General features: G+C 40.3%; 1 protein-coding gene across 6 annotated transcripts in view; it reads right to left on the bottom strand.

The window, feature by feature from the left end:
- Window positions 1-23,207, bottom strand: part of LOC131665442 (integrator complex subunit 3) — a 510,516-nt gene that overhangs the window by 158,907 nt on the left and 328,402 nt on the right. The window contains exon 11 of one of the 6 annotated variants that reach the window (XM_058937320.1): window positions 22,511-22,618. The exons of the other annotated variants lie outside the window; for them this stretch is intronic. Within the exon in view, the coding sequence (XP_058793303.1) occupies window positions 22,607-22,618 (12 nt within the window). The 3' untranslated portion in view covers window positions 22,511-22,606. Of the gene's footprint in view, window positions 1-22,510; window positions 22,619-23,207 lie in introns of those variants that run through there. 6 annotated transcript variants of the gene reach the window in all.

Below are 23,207 nucleotides of genomic sequence, written 5' to 3'. Positions count from 1 at the left end.
CCAAACTGCACTCTCTGTAGGACTACTGCACTCTAGCAGGACTGGGCTTCGACTCTCTCTCTCTGATAGGACTCGGCTTCGACTCTCTCACGCACTAATTCTTGCGCTCGTCTTGCAGCCGCTCAGCGGCGCTCGCTCCTCTCCCTACCTTGACCTATTAGTTAGGCGGCACGCGACGCGCCGCTTATCGGTCACGCGTTGCGCGCCTGCCAATCCCTGCATGGGCCTAATACTCTCTCTCTCTCTCTCTCTCTCTCTCTCTCTCTCTCTCTCTCTCTCTCTTCTCACTCTCTCTCCGCGCTCCTCAACTTTTTCTTGCGCTCAGCTGCGCTGGCTCGTCCTTGGCGCTGAAACAAAAAGACCAAGTGTTAGGCGCATACTTTAATGCGCCTAACGTTGGCCAACACGCCTTGTCGAGTGGAGGAGGGAGAACGCAGACGAGAGACCGGCACACGGCCTGCTCTCGTCACAAACGAAGCACAAAAATTTGTAGTTTTTGAGCAATGTCATACACGGTTATCCTCAAGTAAGGAAATGTAGGCCCTAAGAGAATCCGATATCTGCTAACGTAGATACTTTCTTCATCGTTAGTAGACCAGAAAAATGTAAGATTAAAAATCCTAGCTGATCGATTTCGCAAGTTATAGACACTTGTATGTAAACGTAAATTGTACTTGTATACGTAAGTTGGATATGAATTTTCCTATCACAGACACAAATTCTTCTACCTTCTTTTACCGCAGAAATGACGTCTATCGTTGTTCCATTGACCAAGCGGTATTCCCCGTTCACCAAACCCGAATTTCTTTAACCCTCGATGGGGCCGGGTGTTATAGCTTCGCAGGTTAAAGGCTCGAGGGTTAAGGAAATTGGGGTGTGAGGGTCGGGGGTTATACCGCAGCAGGTTAAAGGGCTCGAGAGTTAAGGATTTTGGAGTATGTCGGTCAGGGGTTACAGCGTCGCAGGTTATGGGGCTCTAGGGTTAAGGGAATTGAGATTATAGAGTCATTCTGACGTTAAATTTGGATTCAGTGCCCAAAAAACATATAATTACACTATAACTCCTTAATCGGAAATTCGCCACTATTTCGTGCTGTAACGAAATCGCTAAATCACTCAAATTCAATCTACGATATCTCGATAGAAAAAAAAGATTTTTCAAATCTGAAAAAAGGGTTTTGAAGGGTAAGAGTAGTACTTTGAGATAGCCTTACTCGTTTTTTAAAATAAAATTGGCTTACGACGTAATACTACGCGAAGTATAGTGAAAAATTGTATTTTTTGAACTTTTAGGTTAGGATTTCTCGAAAACCTTGGGTAATGGAGCAATTCTGAGGTCAGATTCGGTTTCAGCGCACCAAAAACCTTTGGGAACATACTGTCTGGTTTCTGGGTTTTTCAATTTTTTAAATTTTGTCAGCCTGTGTAATTAAATAACGAACTCGTAAATTATTTTCTTTGCAAATATAAAATGGACAATTGAATAATAATTGATTTTATTAATTTTACAAGTATCTACAGTTGGATCGCTATCTCGCAATGTAAATTTAAATTTTTAACTAAATCATTTTCTGTTATTTATTGATAACTTTATTTAAAGATCAGATATCAACGTGTCAAATTTTTGCTTCTCTTTCTTAAGATACTATTTTTGTTGTATTCAAATTCATATTACATTTGTTTATTGCGAAAGTTTTCGTGATTTATATTTGTAAATTAAATTTTGCTAAGTATTAATACGTATAACAAGTTTAGATTCAAGATCAGCTCATCAAAGTGAACTGAAAATGTGCTTTTGTTCATTGAAAAAGCTTGAAATTACAAATTATGCATAGTAAACAATAAATTTCGCAAGCATGTAACATTACGCCCTTTTTATGGATTTTGACTAAGTGCCCTAGGACATCGAAGCTTATATATGAGGTAGAGCCTTAGATTCAATAGCACTTTGTTTCATTTTATGTGTGCATCATGGGTTGTCATTATGCAGTGACAAATAAAAAAAACAGATTATACACAACCGTTTCAGTATATTGTGGTATTTAGAATCGGTTATACTGACAGTCACATATTTTTGCCTCAGTCTCTAAAGCAAACCCAGTTAAAATTTTCAGTATTTCAAAATTTAATGTTTTAATTGCAATTGAAATTGAAAAAAATTACATTAACCCATTAAGGCCCAGGCCAAAACTGGAAGAGATAGCGTCAAACTAACTATGCGATTCATAGGAAAATCGAAAAAAAATACCCGTGTTTTTTCTTTTGCCATTTGCAATTGTTTTGTAACGAGCAGGCTCATTAAGAGGTAGATGAGCGAGATTTGAAATAGCGCGCCATGCGCAAAAGATCCGCGCAGCGAGAAAGAGAGAGAGAGATAGCTACGATACGCGGGCTCGTGAGAGTACACGTGAGACCGGCAAGCGGGCAAGGCATGCTCGAAGTCCTTTTCGTTTTCCGGGTGTGGAAAAGTCGAATACAGAAGAATCAGTTCTGTGCGGTGACCAGCGAAAACGGTGCGAAACGAATTTTGTTAGTGCACGGAGAGATCAACTACGAGCGAGGATCAACGGGAGCCGATTCAAGATCACCGCACGACCCGAGGGCCTCGATGCGTCGCCCACCACCCGTAAGGACAGGTCGACAGAACGTTCACCCTCGGTGACTCTGGGCGACGTCGATCGAGTATTTAGGTTCGAAACCCCAGGCGTAGCTGTCTGCAGCAGCGTTCGCCCGCGTAAGTTTCTTCCGTTGTAACAATATTGCATGCGAGAGTTCCGGGAAGCGAGCGTATATAAACTGCGTCGGCTACGAGCCATTCGTAATATTATTGTCTGTCTCTCTCTCTCACGCGTACGTATGATTAGGCTGTGCGCTGCGCATCTCTCGGTCAATATGGAATGTGCGCTAACGTGTAAATAAGTAATAAATAAAAGCCGCTGTGAATATACTGAGTAAGTCGGCAAATTCATTCGATAGCACCGAATTTTCTCTACGTTCCCTTCTCTCTCGCAACGTTTTCTAAGAACCTACAACCACCGCTCTTTCGTATTGTTCCGTGCTTTCGCGCTCGTTTTCAGGTTGCGCGTCCAGCACAGAGCTAGCCAAAAGAGGAAAACGGCGGTGACATAGATATTTTGTTAACGGACGGCGATTCACTTCCGAAGAAATCAACAACCATTACAGTGGCGCCAAACCCAACGAAAACAAAGCATAAGGAAAAGGACGAACCCCGACAAGAGAATTGATAGGGCGCGCACGATGAAAATTCCAAGAGAGAGAGACTCGCGCTAAATTAAAAAGAAAGTGTGTGTGTGTGTAAAAGGAAACACCACGAGGTTTCAAAGCGATAAAATTTGTCAAGCGTACTCTGGCCACAAAATAAACACATTGTATAAACAGACCATTGTAAGGCCGAGAGTGTTTACTAACCCAAATAAAATTTCGAGGCCAGAGACGTATACAGTGAGCACGGTAAAGTGAGCGCGCTAGCTTGTAATACGGTAGCACGCAAGCTTGTAATACGGTAGCGCGCACAAGAAACTCCGACGCCGTGACGTCATAAGCCGCGAAGAGAGAGAGCGAGCAAAACACAGCGGCAACAGGCTAGCCGCATAGCATAAAGCAGCGAATAATACCGATACATATACATTAGTATTCAATAATAAATATTGATTATTATTTATTATTTAATTAATAACATCTAATAATATTAAAATTAATTATTTAATATCTAATTCCTCCTCTTTGGAAAATAAACCAAATCAAATTAAGCACGCTCTCTCTGCAAAAACATCACGGCGCGAGAAAATTGTTCGATTCAACAAAATTTTCTTTTCAAAATATTCAAATTTTCGTTAAAAATTATTGATAGAAAATCTAAAAATAGAAAACTGCTCACTGTACGACGACAAATTTATACAAATAATTACGCCGATAAAAACTAACAAATTTTCCCCAACAAACAGTAACTGAAAATTAATAGGTAGGATAGTTGTAAAATCAGCGTAGAAAAGGCAAATTAAGAAACCTCATGGTAAATACCACACCAAAAATTAAAGTTTAATTACCATAACAAGTTAAAATTTTCTTTTGATTTCGAAAAATTTTTTTTTGATATTTCTGCAAATAGTATCGAAAATTAGAAAGATAAAAGTACACACATACACAACAAACATCACTGAATATAACTCAGCGCACATCCACCGATAATAATAGCTAGAAAAAGGTCAAACATGAAAGACATGGATGACACAGAAACAGAAATAGAGGAGTGGGTAAATAACCGAGATGATGATCGACTACATCAGACTCTGACAACTTTGGAATTAAGAAGCGACGGTGAAAAAACAACCAGGGCAAAGAGACTCCAGCGTTGACGACCCTAGCGTCCAAGACCCTATTCGAAGAAACGAATTGAGATACGCCTACATCTCCAAAGAATGCAAAACACTGGAAGATACAGGAGCAACCGATCGCGAGAACCACCCATTATATAGGCTACTCACCGATGATGAGATCGCAATCAAGCTTAACCTATCAGTGAGTCAATCCCTATCAAAAGGAGCGGAAAGGATCTCAAAAAGCGACGAGCACGAAGAAGACCAAGCTTCGATAGCGTCAGATACGGAGATGAGATATATACCACGCTATATAATGAAAAGGGCAACCCCGTTACAATCCCAGCAGAGATCAAGGAAGTAATGAACGAGTGGATAAATCGACATAGAAGAGTCGAAAAGGCTATGGAAAGAGAGCGCCAGTACGTGTTATCAATAGCACAAATGGCACAAACTATATGCGCTACCCAAGCCACGGAAACATCCAGGATGACTAGAGCTCTGCAAAGGATAGGCAATATAGAAAACGAGATATACTTGCTCCAGGAAAACCAACCATCCTCACCAAGCAAAGAAACAGAACAGCTGCCCAGCAAAACAGTGAACTTTCAGGACACGGTGACACTGCACTATGACACCATGATACCAGGAAGCACTCCGCAAAGACCACCACCAACGGAACAACCACGATGGAACCCCAGAATACCGGAAGGCCCCCTAGTACGGCCCTCGGAGGGGAGTGGACAGCAGAATAAGACAAATAACTCTGCTGAAGGCGGTTTCACGAGGCACACAGGCAGCTACGCGCAGAACACGACGATGGGCCTGTCAACCACACGAGACGTGGGGAGGATCGTGAGAGGCTGGCGAGTTAAATTCTCTGGAGGAGACGACCAGAGTGTAGATGTCTTCCTGGAAAAGCTGGAAACCCAAAGATTGGCAGCTGGTCTAACAGAAGAAGAAATGCTCCTCGGGCTACCCGATGTACTCACCGGGGTAGCCCACACCTGGTATCTAAATAATAACAAAGATTGGATAGACTACCAAGATTTTGTTTCGGATGCGAGAGAATGGTTCGGCACTAGCATCCAACAGCAGCAGAGGCTCAAAAGAGAGACTCAATCGAGATACCAGGGGGATAATGAGCTAGCCAAGGTCTACCTCACGAAGCTCCAGGCAATGGTGAGTAAGCTACATCCACCGATGCCACCGGCGGAGATACTCGAGCTGATGTACTCCAACCTACTTCCCGAGATAAAGATTCACGTGAAGAGAAGAGACGCAGTATCCATTAGGGAGCTCTTCCGGTTAGCATCGGAAGCGCAGAACGACATTATCTTCGCCCGACAAAAACGGACGCTGTTGGAACCAAAGTCTTCCCTCTTCCCAGAGTGGGCATATCAACCCATGGGCGGAGAAGCAACGACAAGCAACCGTCGGCCGAAGGTAGCGGGCATGTCGAGCGAGAAAGAGAATGAGGAGGGAAAGAAAGAACCAACGGTACCGGAAATAGCGGACCTGATGGAGCACTCCTTCCCATCCGCGATGATACAGGGGCTGGAGAGCCTAATCTCGAAAGTGATAGATCGGAGAGGTCTACGCGGGGCTCCGCCAGCGGAGAAACCGAAAACTCCCGAGAAAAGTGAAAGCTCAAAGATGAAACCGAAGAGAAATCGATTTCTCTAAGCCACTCACATGTATAAGATGTGGCAAATTGGGCTTCAGCATCAAGCACTGCCCCGACTGTAAGGAGAGCCCAAAGTCGGGAAACGAGACACGGGACGGTTAAAGGGGGTCCCTACCGTTCCAAAAACAGAGAGGATCCCTCACTCCGATAGTCAATGGGACGAGGATATCCCGCAGATGAACCAGGTAGTTACCGCTGCTGAGGCGCTGGTGAAAGTATCAGGAGTGAGAGGTGAATATTCGACCGAGATCAGCACGCAAGAAACGAGCGAGAATAGCGAATCCAAGGTGATAAATCGACCATCTGAGGGCATGGAGGTATCGAGTTCCACAGAAAAGGACTTCGACATCGCGAGCGCAGGTCTAAAGGAGAACCCGGAGGAGGGGAAGGATGTCCAAGAGTCCTTGGGCGCCTCGGAGGAAGGAATTTGCAGGGAGCAAGCCAACCAGTGCGCGCCCAGGAAGAAAGGACCGCCCCCACCGGCTATCGGATCAGCCAAAGGCGACAGTCGAGATGAACCTAGGAGCAAAGAATACGAGCCCGAAGATGAGACGAGATGGTATTTGCCCATCAAAATAGGGGGATTCCGGATCAGAGCATTATTCGATTCGGGAGCATCTTGCACTACGATGGGTAATTTAAGATTGGAAATCGCTTCGCACTTGGGCTTGAGACTAGAGGTGAAAGATGCGGGTTCCTGTCGTTTGCCGAATGGCACGAAGGTATCCGTAACAGGTCACGTTCTCATGCCCATGACGGTAGGTGGAGTGACAAAGGTAATCCGTGTGGCGATCGTCCCAAGTTTAGCGGACGAGTGTTACACTGGAGTCAACTTCATCAAAGCGTTTAAAGCCGTGATAGACTCGGAAGATAATGAACTTTTCCTCAAAGACGAAAAGATCAGGATACGCATGGAGATGGCGAGCATCGAAGGACTGGCTCAACTAGCATCGGTGGGCATCGCGGAAGCAACGGATGCCCAACGAGAAGAGATTAGCCAGATGGTCTCCAAGATCTTGCCAAAACCAGGGAAATTCCTAGGTTGTGTCGTCGGGGTAGAGCACGAAATCAACGTCGGAAGCGCTCGGCCGATTAAGCAAAGGTACTATCCGGTTTCGCCGAAGGTCGAACAGGAAATGCATCGGCTGGTTAACGAGATGCTGAAGGCGGGGGTCATCAAGCCATCCAAGAGTGGATGGTCAAGCCCCGTAGTGATGGTCAGACAGGAGGACGGAACCTGGAGGTTTTGCGTAGATTTAGGAGAGGTGAACGCGGTCACGTAACCAGACGCTTACCCCATTCCCTTCATGCAAGATATCTTACGCAGACTAAGGGATGCCAAGTTCATATCGACCCTCGACCTCAATTCGGCCTACCATCAAATCAACCTGAAAAAGGAATCCCGGCCGGTGACGGCGTTCACAGTACCAGGTATGGGCCACTTCCAGTTTGTGAGAATGCCATTCGACCTCTCATATGCCGGCGCGACCTTCCAGCGGGCCATAGATTCGGTAATCGGCCCTAACATGGATCCTTTCGCCTTTGCGTATCTCAATGACATAATAATTGTCTCATCGACATTCGAAGAACACAAGGAACACTTGCGAAAGGTATTAGAGGCGCTCAAGGAAGCCGGCATGTCCGTAAGCCTGGAGAAAAGTGCCTTCTGCAAATCGGAGGTACGATACTTGGGCGTACTAGTGAATCGAGACGGGATACGTCCCGATCCCGAAAAGGTACGCCCAATCCTAGAGTTCCCTGTCCCCAGGAACGTGAGAAAACTCCGTAGCTTCATGGGTATGGCCTCATGGTACAGGAAATTCGTAGATGACTTCGCCATAGTCGCAGAACCCCTCAACAGGCTCTTGAGGAAGAAGTTTCCATTCGTATGGGGTCCCGAGCAACAGGCGTCGTTCAGTTTGATATAAAGATTGATGACGACGGCACCAATCCTCCAACCGCCCGAACCGATAGGAGATTTCGTACTGCACACCGATGCGAGCGATACAGGCTTGGGAGCGGTACTGACGCAGATAGTGGAAGGAAATGAAAGAGTCATCGAGTTTGCCAGTCGTACGTTGAGCCAGCAAGAAAGGAACTTTTCGGTCTCCGAACGCGAGTGCCTCGGAGTCGTATGGTCCATTGAGAAATTTCGGCCATACATAGAAGGTTATCACTTCAAAGTGATAACCGATCATAGTTGCCTTAAGTGGCTGAGGAACATGAAGAATCCGACAAGCCGCTTAGCTCGATGGGCGCTTAAACTACAGGGGTACACCTTTGAGGTAGAACATCGTAAAGGTGCCCTACATCACGTGCCCGACTGCCTCTCAAGAGCTTATGAAGAGGATGGCGAGGAAGACTCGACCCTGTGTGCCATGACCTGGAGTGAGTGCACTCAGGATAAATGGTTTCTGGAAACCTTACAGGCAGTGGCGGATGAGCCGGAGAAGAACCCAACATGGAGAAATTTATATACATACCGCCCAGGCACATAACTCGGTGAATTGGGCGATGAGGAAGAAGCACGGAAGCTAGCGGTGCCCAAGGAACAGAGGAAATCAATCATGGCTGAGTGCCACGACGCCCCGACGGCTGGGCACCTTGGGCGGGAAAAGACTCTCGCCCGGATACGCCGCTTTTACTTCTGGCCAACCCACATAGACGACGCCGCCCAATATGTGAAAAGTTGTACGGTATGCCAACAATGTAAGGTGGAGCAGCGCCCACCCTACGGCACGATGGGGCGCCGCCAAATGGAAAAACCATGGCAGGTCGTAGCCGCGGATATAGCGGGACCCTTTCCTCGAAGCCCGAGAGGGCACGAATATATCTTGGTGTTCGTGGATCTATTCACTCGATGGGTAGAATGTATCACCCTTCGAAAGGCCACGGCTAAGAATATCGTACGAGAATTCCACGATCAGATAGTCACACGGTACGGTACGCCAGAGGTCTTCCTATCGGACAATGGCACTGAGTTTAAGAATAAATTGGTGGAAGAATATCTCAATAGAAACGGCATCTCGCGGGGCCTGACGCCAATTTATTGTCCACGGGCGAATCCGACGGAGAGATACAACCGTACCCTCAAGACCATGATCAGGTCATACCTCGAGGAGCAGCACAAGAATTGGGACGAGAAGCTTCGTGATCTCTGCTTCGCCCTTAACACTGCCGTCCATAGCTCAATCAAGGTTAGCCCCGCCATGCTAAATTATGGAAGACAACCGGTGCCACCCGCGACGGTCAGACGCGAACAAGAATTGATAAGAGCGTAGAACGAAGAAGACCAATCGCGGGAAGATTGGGCAGATTACGTGAGTCACCTGCCCGAACTGTTCGAGACGGCTACAGAAAGGGCGCGAGGCGAACAGGGACGCCAGGCGAAAATATTCGACCAGAAGCGACGCCAAGTCCCGTTCAAGGTTGGCGACTGGGTGTGGTACCGTAATCGCGTCCTTTCATCCGCCTGGCGCCATTGTATAAAGGCCCATATGCCATCATCGAAAAACTGGGTGCGAAAATCTTCCGAATAGCCAACCACCAGGAGACTATCGAAGGCACAGTACACGCCGAAGATCTTAAACCATTCTACGAAGCGACCAAGGAGGAAGAAGGCGAAGACACTCGACCACCGAGGGATATCGAGGCGAAGTGCGACCCGCCGGCGACATGCGGCGAATCGAACGACGGAGATCGCGAAACACACCCCGGACTCAGTCGACGCACCCCCACAATCGGAAACCGAGGATTCCGAGGTGGGGAGCGCACCCAGACGGCGACGACGTGGGCGGCCTCCTAGAAGACCACAGAGTCAGAGTATCCCGATCTCCGAAAAGAGAAACAGGGGTCGCCCAAGGAAAGCCGTACCGGTGGTGCGTCAGGTAGTAGAACGCGCGGCTTTGAGCGAAAAGCGGGGAGACAAACCCACCGTATGAAGACGCGAACGACCTCGGAAATCGTAGCATGAACTCGTTAATTGTGTTACCCATCCCGGGGTACGAGCAATCCGTATTATGTAACCATTTACCATTTTCGAACATATCATATCATATATCATATTCATGTCGAATATCATTCATCTACCTCAACCCAACCCAACCCGATGTCCTCCTCCTTCCCAACCCTAGAATGGAGACCATCATCAGAGAAAACGTGAACTGGATGGAGGAAAAACTCCAGTACCTCCACCTACCGGACTCCGCGCAGACGAGGGTCACGGAGATCCTGGGCCGGATGAAGAGGAGACTGGTCAGGGCCCGAGACCTCGAGGACCCAATCCGTGTGGAGGAGATGATGGTGGGCGCAGCCGACGCGGCCCTCAACGAACTGGGCGAGGTCAACATTGGGCGCGTTGCGAGGGAACTAATCGTACACACGCAAGTGCGATTCCTCGCCCAACTCGGACGCGCCCACAGCCAAGGGGAGTCGATGCTCGCCCCGGGAGGTCGGCCGAACGATCGCCCAATCCGAATCGTCGAGGTGAGGGAGCCCACCCCGGGAATCCCAGTGGTCACCCACAGACCGGGATTAGCCCCGTCACCTCCATCAGACGGCTTAACCCATTTCTTCCCAAGGCGCCATTTTGTAGTCGATTTGTTTTTGACCGAGGAAAACCTCAAAATAATCGAAAATGTATACTAGAAGTCACTTTTCTATTGTAAAACTTCCCGCTCTTTACGAATCTGCAGTCAGAATTAGGATATTTTTCACGGAAAATTACAAAATGGCGTCTTGAATGTTGATGAAAATTTAGTATTACATTAGAATTTTTCTTTCAGAAATTAGTTGCTGAAATTTATAGAATCAGGATGAAAATGTAGATTTACATTGAAAATGTTAGTTCTTTGATAAATCTAGGCATTACGAATTTTCCTGGAACATTTTTCCAAGATGGCAGCCAGCAACATGTTGACAAGCGGGGAAATCTAAAATTTTCTAAATAAAAGCCGATTTAGAGAATGAATATATACTACCTATACTTTCAATGTCACTGAATACAATGCTAGTGTCAATTTCAATTTTACAAAATGACGGATCCAATATGGCGTCGTTAATACCAAAATGATGAGCACCAGTGAGTGGGTACTCAATTCCTATGTTTTCGATATCGCTGAATACAATGCTAATGTCCGTTTTTAATTTTAAAAAATAGCGGATCTAATATGGCGTCGGTGGTATCAAAATCAGGTAATGTTGATAAAATTGCGAATCTAATTACTATATTTTTTTCTGGATTCTTTGTCCCTACAGTTGGATAAATGCTTTGTCTTCTCGAGTATTGTAAAGTGTGTATTTCATAACGGTCTTTTTCAAGATAGTTAGAGCATATTCATATTTTCTTCGGCTGCCTCTCTAATAGTCCTTTTCAGGATAATTGGCGAACTTTCCCATCTTGTGGAGGATTGAAAAGTGCGTATTTCTCTAACGGTCTTTTTCAAGATAGTTGGAGCATATTCACTCTTTTTCTTCGGCTGCATCTCCAATAGTCCTTTTCAGGATAATTGGCGAACTTTCCCATCTTGTGGAGGATTGAAAAGTGCGTATTTCTCTAACGGTCTTTTTCAAGATAGTTGGAGCATATTCACTCTTTTCTTCGGCTCCCTCTCCAATAGTCCTTTTCAGGATAATTGGCGAACTTTCCCATCTTGTGGAGGATTGAAAAGTGCGTATTTCTCTAACGGTCTTTTTCAAGATAGTTGGAGCATATTCACTCTTTTTCTTCGGCTGCATCTCCAATAGTCCTTTTCAGGATAATTGGCGAACTTTCCCATCTTATGGAGGATTGAAAAGTGCGTATTTCTCTAACGGTCTTTTTCAAGATAGTTGGAGCATATTCACTCTTTTTCTTCGGCTGCATCTCCAATAGTCCTTTTCAGGATAATTGGCGAACTTTCCCATCTTGTGGAGGATTGAAAAGTGCGTATTTCTCTAACGGTCTTTTTCAAGATAGTTGGAGCATATTCACTCTTTTCTTCGGCTCCCTCTCCAATAGTCCTTTTCAGGATAATTGGCGAACTTTCCCATCTTGTGGAGGATTGAAAAGTGCGTATTTCTCTAACGGTCTTTTTCAAGATAGTTGGAGCATATTCACTCTTTTTCTTCGGCTGCATCTCCAATAGTCCTTTTCAGGATAATTGGCGAACTTTCCCATCTTATGGAGGATTGAAAAGTGCGTATTTCTCTAACGGTCTTTTTCAAGATAGTTGGAGCATATTCACTCTTTTCTTCGGCTGCCTCTCCAATAGTCCTTTTCAGGATAATTGGCGAGATTTTCCATCTTGTGGGAGATTGAAAAGTGCGTATTTCTCTAACGGTCTTTTTCAAGATAGTTAGAGCATATTCATATTTTCTTCGGCTGCCTCTCCAATAGTCCTTTTCAGGATAATTGGCGAACTTTCCGATCTTGTGGAGGATTGAAAAGTGCGTATTTCTCTAACGGTCTTTTTCAAGATAGTTGGAGCATATTCACTCTTTTTCTTCGGCTGCATCTCTAATAGTCCTTTTCAGGATAATTGGCGAACTTTCCCATCTTGTGGAGGATTGAAAAGTGCATATTTCTCTAACGGTCTTTTTCAAGATAGTTGGAGCATATTCACTCTTTTTCTTCGGCTGCCTCTCCAATAGTCCTTTTCAGGATAATTGGTGAGCTTTACTATTCACCGAGTATTTTTTCAAGATAAATATTTATCAGATTCGGACTCTAAAAGAAGTTTCGTAAAACTGGCAAAGTCATGCCGAAACGTAAGTCGATGAGGAATGCCAGTGTTGTTAGCAGTGTTGTAGAAAACAATGATCATAGTGATGAAGATGAAAATGATCATGAAGTTATGTGGGTACCCGATGATGATAATAGTGACGTAGAAGGTCTCGATAATGACGGAGAAGCTGATGGAACTTCTAGATTCACTGATGCAGTAGCCTTATCTTATGAAGAAGTGTATCAAAATTTTTCCGCGAAAGAGAAAAAGTTAGAAGCCTCACATAAATACGAATGGATAGATCAAGAAAGACCATACGATGTTCAACTTGAATCAGAAATATATAATTTCGAAGCAATAAAACAAAATGTACTAGGAAAGGAACCTCGAGAATTATTTGAAATGTTTTTTTGTGATAGAATGAGAGATTACATTATTGAAGCGATAACTGAAAATGGATTTGAATTAGATCCAGATCATTTCAACAAATTTTTAGGTATTATCATTTTTTTCACTTCCAATATTCGTAAAAGCTATAGAGATTACTGGTCGACTGATGAAATGTGGCATTCCGATGTTGTTTCAGAAACGATGAATAGAAATTTGTTTGAAAAAATTAAGTCTAATTTGAAAACTTCGAAAAATTCGGATAAGACTGATAATGATAAAGTTTGGAAAGTTTGTGTAATTTTAAACATTTTCATAGAAAATGTAAAATAGTTTGGATTTTTTTACTTTTTTATTTTTTAATCCCGAACAGAAGACATTGATAGATAAACATAAACTAGATAAAAAGAAAGCTGTTAGAGGATCTTATATTGTAAGTCATGATAAAACCAGTGGTATAAATTACATTACGGTAATGGACTCGAAACCAGTGTCCATATTATCTACAGCCGTTGGCGTTACACCTACTATTCCAATGGAACGATTCGATAAAACAGCTAAACGTAAAGTACCAATTGAATTTCCTGGAGCATTCAAGACATATAACAAATTTATGGGAGGAGTTGATCTTCATGATCAATACTGCAAAAAGTTATTGTTTTACGAATCTGATTGCGGAAATCGATTCTACGTGAAAAAATATGAAAAAAATGTATGTAACATTTTTTTACCGGCCTTTAATTTGTTAATGTAAAACGGCGATAAATAATTGCGGCTCCGACAGTCAAAGTTTCTTCGCCAAATCCCAAGCAAAATATACCCTAGTTAGCGAAAAACTAACTATGCCATTCATAGGCAAATCGAAAAGAAAAATACCCGTGTTTTTTCTTTTGCCATTTGCAATTGTTTATAAAAAGTTATTTGAACAAATTACCAAAAAATTTAATGTTTTACGAATCTGATTGCGGAAATCGATTATACGGGAAAATACATGAAAAAAAAATATGTAACATTTTTTTACCGGACTTCAATTTGTTAATGTAAAACGGCGATAAATAATTGCGGCTCCGACAGTCAAAGTTTCTTCGCAAAATCCCAAGCAAAATCTACCCTAGTTAGCGAAAAACTAACTATGCCATTCATAGGCAAATCGAAAAGAAAAATACCCGTGTTTTTTCTTTTGCCATTTGCAATTGTTTATAAAAAGTTATTTGAACAAATTACCAAAAAATTTAATGTTTTACGAATCTGATTGCGGAAATCGATTATACGGGAAAATACATGAAAAAAAAATATGTAACATTTTTTTAACGGACTTCAATTTGTTAGTGTAAAACGGCAATAAATAATTGCGGCTCCGATAGTCAAAGTTTCTCCGCCAAATCCCAAGCAAAATCTACCCTAGTTAGCGAAAAACTAACTATGCCATTCATAGGCAAATCGAAAAGAAAAATACCCGTGTTTTTCCTTTTGCCATTTACAATTGTTTATAAAAAGTTATTTGAACAAATTACCAAAAAAGTAATTTTTTTTGAAATCTGATTGCGGGAATCGATTATACGGGAAAATACATGAAAAAAAAATATGTAACATTTTTTAACGGACTTCAATTTGTTAGTGTAAAACGGCAATAAATAATTGCGGCTCCGACAGTTAAAGTTTCTTCGCAAAATCCCAAGCAAAATCTACCCTAGTTAGCGAAAAACTAACTATGCCATTCATAGGCAAATCGAAAAGAAAAATACCCGTGTTTTTTCTTTTGCCATTTGCAATTGTTTATAAAAAGTTATTTGAAAAAATTACCAAAAAAGTAATTTTTTTTGAAATCTGATTGCGGGAATCGATTAAACGGGAAAATACATGAAAAAAATATATGTAACATTTTTTTAACGGACTTCAATTTGTTAGTGTAAAACGACAATAAATAATTGCGGCTCCGACAGTTAAAGTTTCTTCGCAAAATCCCAAGCAAAATCTACCCTAGTTAGCGAAAAACTAACTATGCCATTCATAGGCAAATCGAAAAGAAAAATACCCGTGTTTTTTCTTTTGCCATTTGCAATTGTTTATAAAAAGTTATTTGAACAAATTACCAAAAAAGTAATTTTTTTTGAAATCTGATTGCGGGAATCGATTATACGGGAAAATACATGAAAAAAATATATGTAACATTTTTTTAACGGACTTCAATTTGTTAGTGTAAAACGGCAATAAATAATTGCGGCTCCGATAGTCAAAGTTTCTCCGCCAAATCCCAAGCAAAATCTACCCTAGTTAGCGAAAAACTAACTATGCCATTCATATGCAAATCGAAAAAAAAAATACCCGTGTTTTTTCTTTTGCCATTTGCAATTGTTTATAAAAAGTTATTTGAACAAATTACCAAAAAATTTAATGTTTTACGAATCTGATTGCGGAAATCGATTATACGGGAAAATACATGAAAAAAATATATGTAACATTTTTTTAACGGACTTCAATTTGTTAGTGTAAAACGGCAATAAATAATTGCGGCTCCGATAGTCAAAGTTTCTCCGCCAAATCCCAAGCAAAATCTACCCTAGTTAGCGAAAAACTAACTATGCCATTCATATGCAAATCGAAAAAAAAATACCCGTGTTTTTTCTTTTGCCATTTGCAATTGTTTATAAAAAGTTATTTGAACAAATTACCAAAAAAGTAATTTTTTTTTAAATCTGATTGCGGGAATCGATTATACGGGAAAATACATGAAAAAAAAATATGTAACATTTTTTTAACGGACTTCAATTTGTTAGTGTAAAACGGCAATAAATAATTGCGGCTCCGACAGTCAAAGTTTCTTCGCAAAATCCCAAGCAAAATCTACCCTAGTTAGCGAAAAACTAACTATGCCATTCATAGGCAAATCGAAAAGAAAAATACCCGTGTTTTTTCTTTTGCCATTTGCAATTGTTTATAAAAAATTATTTGAACAAATTACCAAAAAATTAATTTTTTTTGAAATCTGATTGCGGGAATCGATTATACGGGAAAATACATGAAAAAAATATATGTAACATTTTTTTAACGGACTTCAATTTGTTAGTGTAAAACGGCAATAAATAATTGCGGCTCCGATAGTCAAAGTTTCTCCGCCAAATCCCAAGCAATATCTACCCTAGTTAGCGAAAAACTAACTATGCCATTCATATGCAAATCGAAAAAAAAATACCCGTGTTTTTTCTTTTGCCATTTGCAATTGTTTATAAAAAGTTATTTGAACAAATTACCAAAAAATTTAATGTTTTACGAATCTGATTGCGGAAATCGATTCTACGTGAAAAAATATGAAAAAAATGTATGTAACATTTTTTTACCGGACTTCAATTTGTTAATGTAAAACGGCGATAAATAATTGCGGCTCCGACAGTCAAAGTTTCTTCGCAAAATCCCAAGCAAAATCTACCCTAGTTAGCGCAAAAACTAACTATGCCATTCATAGGCAAATCGAAAATAAAAATACCCGTGTTTTTTCTTTTGCCATTTGCAATTGTTTATAAAAAGTTATTTGAACAAACTACCAAAAAAGTAATTTTTTTTGAAATCTGATTGCGGGAATCGATTATACGGGAAAATACATGAAAAAAATATATGTTACATTTTTTTAACGGACTTCAATTTGTTAGTGTAAAACGGCAATAAATAATTGCGGCTCCGACAGTCAAAGTTTCTTCGCCAAATCCCAAGCAAAATCTACCCTAGTTAGCGAAAAACTAACTATGCCATTCATATGCAAATCGAAAAAAAAAATACCCGTGTTGTTTCTTTTGCCATTTGCAATTGTTTATAAAAAGTTATTTGAACAAATTACCAAAAAAATTAATGTTTTACAAATCTGATTGCGGAAATCGATTCTACGGGAAAAAACATGACAAAATTGTATGTAACATTTTTTTGTCGGACTTCAATTTGTCATGAAAAACAGCTATCAAGCATTGAATCGATACCGACAGTCACAAGTGATTCAAACTGATGGTTGAGTTCAGTTAAGTTGAAAAAAAACTTTTTTGATTGTAAAAATTTGTAAACCGTGTTAGAGATCACCTTTGATTGGCGGGCTAACGGTTTTACAGAAAATTTAGAGGTTTTGTTTCTTGATACGAAAATTTGATTTCTATCTGACTTACAGCGAAAATCTACAATTTCTTGTAAATTGCTGTCTATTTTTGAACCAAGCAAAAATGACAAGGCGGATGGTTAAAGATTTAACTGGTTTTGTTGAGGATGATGATATTGATGATTTCCGAGCTCATGTCATTATATCGTTCATTCCCGGAGATCACGAAAGCTCAGATGGGGATTCTGATTGCAATGTTGACAAAAATATATCATTTGAATTGATTCCTGTTGGTTCGTATGAACATATAATAAGCGCATACAGCAGCACTCAAAAGCTATTAGAACCCAATCATGTTTACGATTGGCAAGTATTAGATTTGAATGATACCTCAACTGTGAATAACGATGATCCCTTCAACGTTCAATCTATTTCCTCTTTGTATTCTAAAAACTACTTGGAATTATTTGAAGTATATTTCTCAAATTCAATGAAAAATTATATCATAGAAGCTACCACTGAAAACAATTTTGAATTAAGTATGAATGATCTAGAAAAATTTATTGTTATCATAATGATTACTATTTACAATTCAAGAAAGAATCTCCGTGACTATTGGTCAACTAAAAAAATCTTACAATATCCAGTTATTTCTGAACTTATGACAAGAAATAAATTTATTGAAATCAAGAAGAAAATAAGATTTTATAAACTTCAAGATGAAAATAAAAATGATAAAGTTTGGAAAATTAGAAGTTTATATGATTATTTTCGTGAAAATAGTATGTACTTCGGTTTTTTTGATTACAACTTATCATTAGATGAGATGGTAAAATATTTCGGGAAGTTTGGCATAAAACAGTGTATTAGAAATAAGCCAATCATATTTGGAATAAAATTTATGGGCGCTTTGTTCCTCAGATGGATATTTATATGAACTGGATATTTATACAGGTAAAGCAGGACTCGATGAACGGAACCCTCTAGTTGCTGTTTGATTGGGATCGAAAGTCGTTATCAAGTTGCTATCGCCTTTACTACAAGTAACTAATAAAGAAGATCTTACTAAGTATCATGTGTATTTTGATAATTTTTTCACCAATCCAGATCTGGATACCCAGAAATGGTACATTTGGAAAAAATTTGATTATCAGCAACTGGGACGGTCAGACAAAACCGCTTCAAAGAAAAAGTTGAAATGCCAAAAAAGCTGAGAGGGGAACAACTATCGCTCTTCACGATCAAAATCCCAAACAGAATTATATAACTGTGATGGATTTCAAACCTGTATCAGTGTTATCAACAAAATTTGGGGATGAAACGAAAATTGAAGTGCAGCGATGGCATGAAAAACCTATGAGGTCCATTCTTTTCCTTTAAGCGTTTTCTTCCTATAACCAAAACATGGGTGGGGTTGATTTGCATGATCAACATTGCAATGCTTTGATGCCTTCAATTAGGAGTAAAAAATGGATATAGTGTCTATTCTTACGACTTATTCAGGCTTCATTGACTAATGCTACTGTGATTTATAATAAGCTGCACCCAGATTTGCCTAAAGGTTCAAAAGATATTGTGCAAGAAGTTTGTGAATTTTATCTTGAGAAATTAGCGAATCAACGTCCTAACAAGCGAAAGATATCAAGTGACACATCATTGCATAAACACGGTATCAAACAAGGTACGTACAAGACATGTGCTATACCGTTGTGCAAGAGACACCGAGAAGATCACGAAAATAAAACTAAATAAAAATTCAATCGAATTACATGATCAATGTTTGATAGCTGTTTTTCATGACAAATTGAAGTCCGACAAAAAAATGTTATATACAATTTTGTCATGATTTTCCCGTAAAATCGATTTCCGTAATCAGATTTAAAAAAAATTACTTTTTTGGTAATTTGTTCAAATAACTTTTTATAAACAATTGCAAATGGCAAAAGAAAAAACACGGGTATTTTTCTTTTCGATTTGCCTATGAATGGCATAGTTAGTTTTTCGCTATCTAGCGTAGATTTTGCTTGGGACTTGGCGAAGAAACTTTGACTGTCGGAGCTACAATTATTTATTGCCGTTTTACATTAACAAATTGAAGTCCGGTAAAAAAATGTTACATACATTTTTTTCATGATTTTCCCGTAAAATCGATTTCCGTAATCAGATTTAAAAAAAATTACTTTTTTGGTAATTTGTTTAAGGGGGTATCCTCGTATAGATCGATCGAAAAATCGATTTTTTTTTTATTACATAAGTCGATAGTATAACATGTCAATAGTATACTGTTAAAATTTTAAAGTGAAATTCGCAGCGGTTTCGATGCTATGGCTATTTTCTTTAACGTTGTGCTACGCGCTGCCGGAGTGCGGCGCAGGCAGGTACGCGCTCGAATACAATAGGTACCCCGCTGAGTTTGGGTCTTCGAGATGCTTCGCAATTGTACTATGGCAGATGCTATTCCAATTTTGGTTGTATTAGTGCGTATACTTGTGTAAATAAGAGGATTACTACAGTCTAAGCCGACTAAAAGTATAGGTAGAAAGGTTTATTTCGAAGAGTTTTACAACAGTTGGCTCAGTATTCTCGTAGCTGTCGATTAGTTCACTGCTGTTTTGCGTGCAAAATGTCGTCTTACCCTAAAGGTGAAAAGGCCGGGAGGTATCGAGCATCAGAACGCAAGCGTTCTTTTCAAGGAAACCAGCATACAACGGAAACGGGCGAGCCAAAAGGTGCTAGTGCAAGTGCCCGAAAATTGTCAGCAGCATCTACTGATGATGTTTCGATTGACTATGATCATCGGTACCGCATAATCGAGTTTGTCACAGTTTTAACCGTGTTGAGTGAACTACTGTACTGCAAAAAATGCAAAGGACGGGTGAATTTCAAGGAGGCTGGGCATCGCGGTCTCGGTTGGAAACTAGTGATTTCGTGTAGATGTAGTGACACTCAAGTGAACTCTGGCCCTTTCATCAATAACGGCTTCGAAGTCAATCGTAGAATAGTGTTTGTGATGAGACTTTTAGGTGTAGGCTTGAAAGGCCTCAATTTATTCTCAAGTTTGATGGACTTTGGTGAAGGATTAAGTAAAAAGGCATATGATGGCATAGTGGAGCATATACATCAAGCGTCGAAGATCTGTTTTATGAGTAGTTGCCAAAGTGCTATTGAAGAGGAGAAGAAGCTCAACGAACAAAATGACAGGCCACTTCTACAGTTAAAAGTTTCAGGCGATGGATCGTGAAAAAAGCGTGGTTTCTCATGAAAACTTGGTGTCACCAGTTTGATTGCATACGAGAGCGGGAAAATCATTGATTTAGTCGTGAAAAGCTCGTTATGTCAAGCGTGCGCAACATGTAAATACAAAAAAGACACACAAGAATATCTGGACTGGTATGAAGAGCACGCAGACGAATGCAGCACAAACCACGCCGGATCCGCTGGCAAAATGGAGGTCGATGCAGTCGTCGAAATGTTTTTGAGATCGCAAAAGTATTACGGCGTCATGTACACTACTTACATCGGCGATGGTGACTCCAAGACTTTTTTGGCTATACTTAAAATAAATCCTTATGGAGAAGACTGCATTGTCAAGAAATGTGAGTGCATTGGACACGTTCAGAAACGAATGGGTACGCGTTTGCGAAATTTGAAAAAAAGTGAAAAACTTGGCGGAAAAGGAAAGCTCACCGATGCGCTCATCAAAAAGTTAACCAATTATTATGGACTTGCGATCAGAAGAAATGATAACTCCGTTGAAGACATGAGAAAAGCTATAATAGCAACATACATGTGTTCAACTGACGAGAACCCACAGCACGAAAACTGCCCTGCTGGAGTGGACAGTTGGTGCGAATGGCAAGCCTCACAATGTATTGGAGCAAACGTCTATGAACATCCTCCGCCACTGCATCCGGACGTTCAAAAACACCTTCTTCCAACCTACCAAGATCTTTCCAAAGATGATTTATTGGAAAGATGTTTAGGTGGCTACACTCAAAATGCTAACGAGAGTTTCAATGCGCTCGTGTGGCGTTTAGCACCAAAACACTTGCATTGTGGCGCAAAGACCGTGGAAATTGCTGCTTATATAGCTGCCGTAGTTTTTAATGACGGATTCAATGCAGTTTTGAAGATGATGAAGTGCCTGGAGTTCAAAATCGGACTGCCCATTACCACTTACGCCAAGACCACCGACGCTGAACGAGTAACACGGCAAAACATCAGAACGGAGAGTGCATCCAAGGAAGCTCGATTGGTCAAAAAAAGGAAAACTGCATCTGAAAATCAACATTTCGAAGAAGAAGGGCTTCTTTATGGAGCAGGCATTGCTGAATAGTGCAAAAGTCGATTAGTAGCTGTAAGTATGAAAAAATTCTATTAAAAAATAATATATTGTATACCGCAAATTTTAAACGCGTTTTTCTCGAAAACTCAATTTTTCGATTTTCCCAATTGGCGCCACTGATTACTCAGCGAGTTTTAAAGCTATTGAAAAAAAATATACCATTTTAAAGGAAATTTAATTAGCTAGTCGATAAACTTAAAGGATTTTGTTTTAACAAATTATTTAATAACTCTTTTGCATTACTAAAAAAAAAACTTTTATGAATTTTTTTTCAAAAGTCCGCCATTTTTTCAAAAATTTTTTTAACATTTCAAAATTAGGTAAGTGGACGAGGAATTGGTATAATAATGTCAAAAAACTTTGTTTCTTATGTTTCAGAATGACACAGCAACAACGAAATATGGCGCCAATTGAGACCAAAAAAAAAATATCTTCACCTTTCATTTGATTACGTGGCTCACCTAATTAACATTATGTATATATAAAAATTTTTCATGTTTTTACAAACTACAAGAAACTACGTAATAAAAGTTTCAAATAAAAATATTGAATAGTTTCTTTTAATAAAATTCCTAAAGTTTGTCTTCATTTTTCGCGATCTATACGAGGATAGCCCCTTAAATAACTTTTTATAAACAATTGTAAATGGCAAAAGAAAAAACACGGGTATTTTTTTTTCGATTTACCTATGAATCGCATAGTTAGTTTGACGCTATCTCTTCCAGTTTTGGCCTGGGCCTTAATAGGTTAAGAATGAGTTGCGTTTACAAGCGATATTAATTATGAACGTCTACGTGAATTAGAAAATTACATTTTCTATTTTTTTCAAACGACAATACAACACACAAAATTTTTTCTTTATTTTCAATATTTCATCAATCCTTAAACAATATTGCGCAATTTTCAAATAATTTCCAAAAATTTTGAAATAATCTTAAACCCAAATATAATAAATTTCTTACCGAAGGAACGTTCGTCATTAGGTGAGAGACAGATGCTGGTACTAACACCCAAGGGCCAAGAAGGTAGTGCAGCTAAGCCCTCATCGTATAGTTGGGAATGATAGGCTCAGTGGGAAAACTGTGGGAGACATTACTTCTTAACAGGATGGAAAAAGTACTCGTCACGAGAGCAGAAAATAAAAAAGGGATTTTTTCCGTAAAAGCATATCCTACATAAACAAAATAGTACATATATAAAAAAAGTACAGAAAAATACATTGAAAACTCTACGTGGTGCCTGATAGAGGAGGATATTGTGCTATCACAAGACCGGATGTGAAGGATACGTCTAACTTTGCTATTTAAAACGTATCTACTATCTAAAGATCTGAAGTAGTTACCTTTAGGACTGCTAGGTAGTAATAGTATTAAATATAGTAAGACTCAAATCAACCTTTCGACAGGAATATCACAGGGATCAATGAAAGATCTGTTCTTGGGAATCTGCATATATGATGGACTATTGAGACTGATCAAACGAAGGATCGCTAATTGGATTTGCTGATGATATGGTGCCGATATTCGCAGCTAAAACAGGAACGCTAGTGAAAGCAATTAGCAGTGAAGTCTCAGAACTATTTACTAAATGGCTAGATAGAGAACGGCTTCTGCAACTTACGACGTGCAAATAGGAGGTAATCTTGGTAACATAACAAACGTCGATCCTC

The sequence above is a fragment of the Phymastichus coffea genome, unplaced genomic scaffold (genome assembly GCF_024137745.1).
Source record: "Phymastichus coffea isolate CEN01 unplaced genomic scaffold, Cenicafe_Pcof_1.1 PCOF00051, whole genome shotgun sequence".
In the NCBI taxonomy this organism is placed as follows: Eukaryota; Metazoa; Arthropoda; class Insecta; order Hymenoptera; family Eulophidae; genus Phymastichus; species Phymastichus coffea.
Note: the sequence above shows the minus strand (reverse complement) of the source record. Positions and strands in the feature narration are given on the sequence as shown.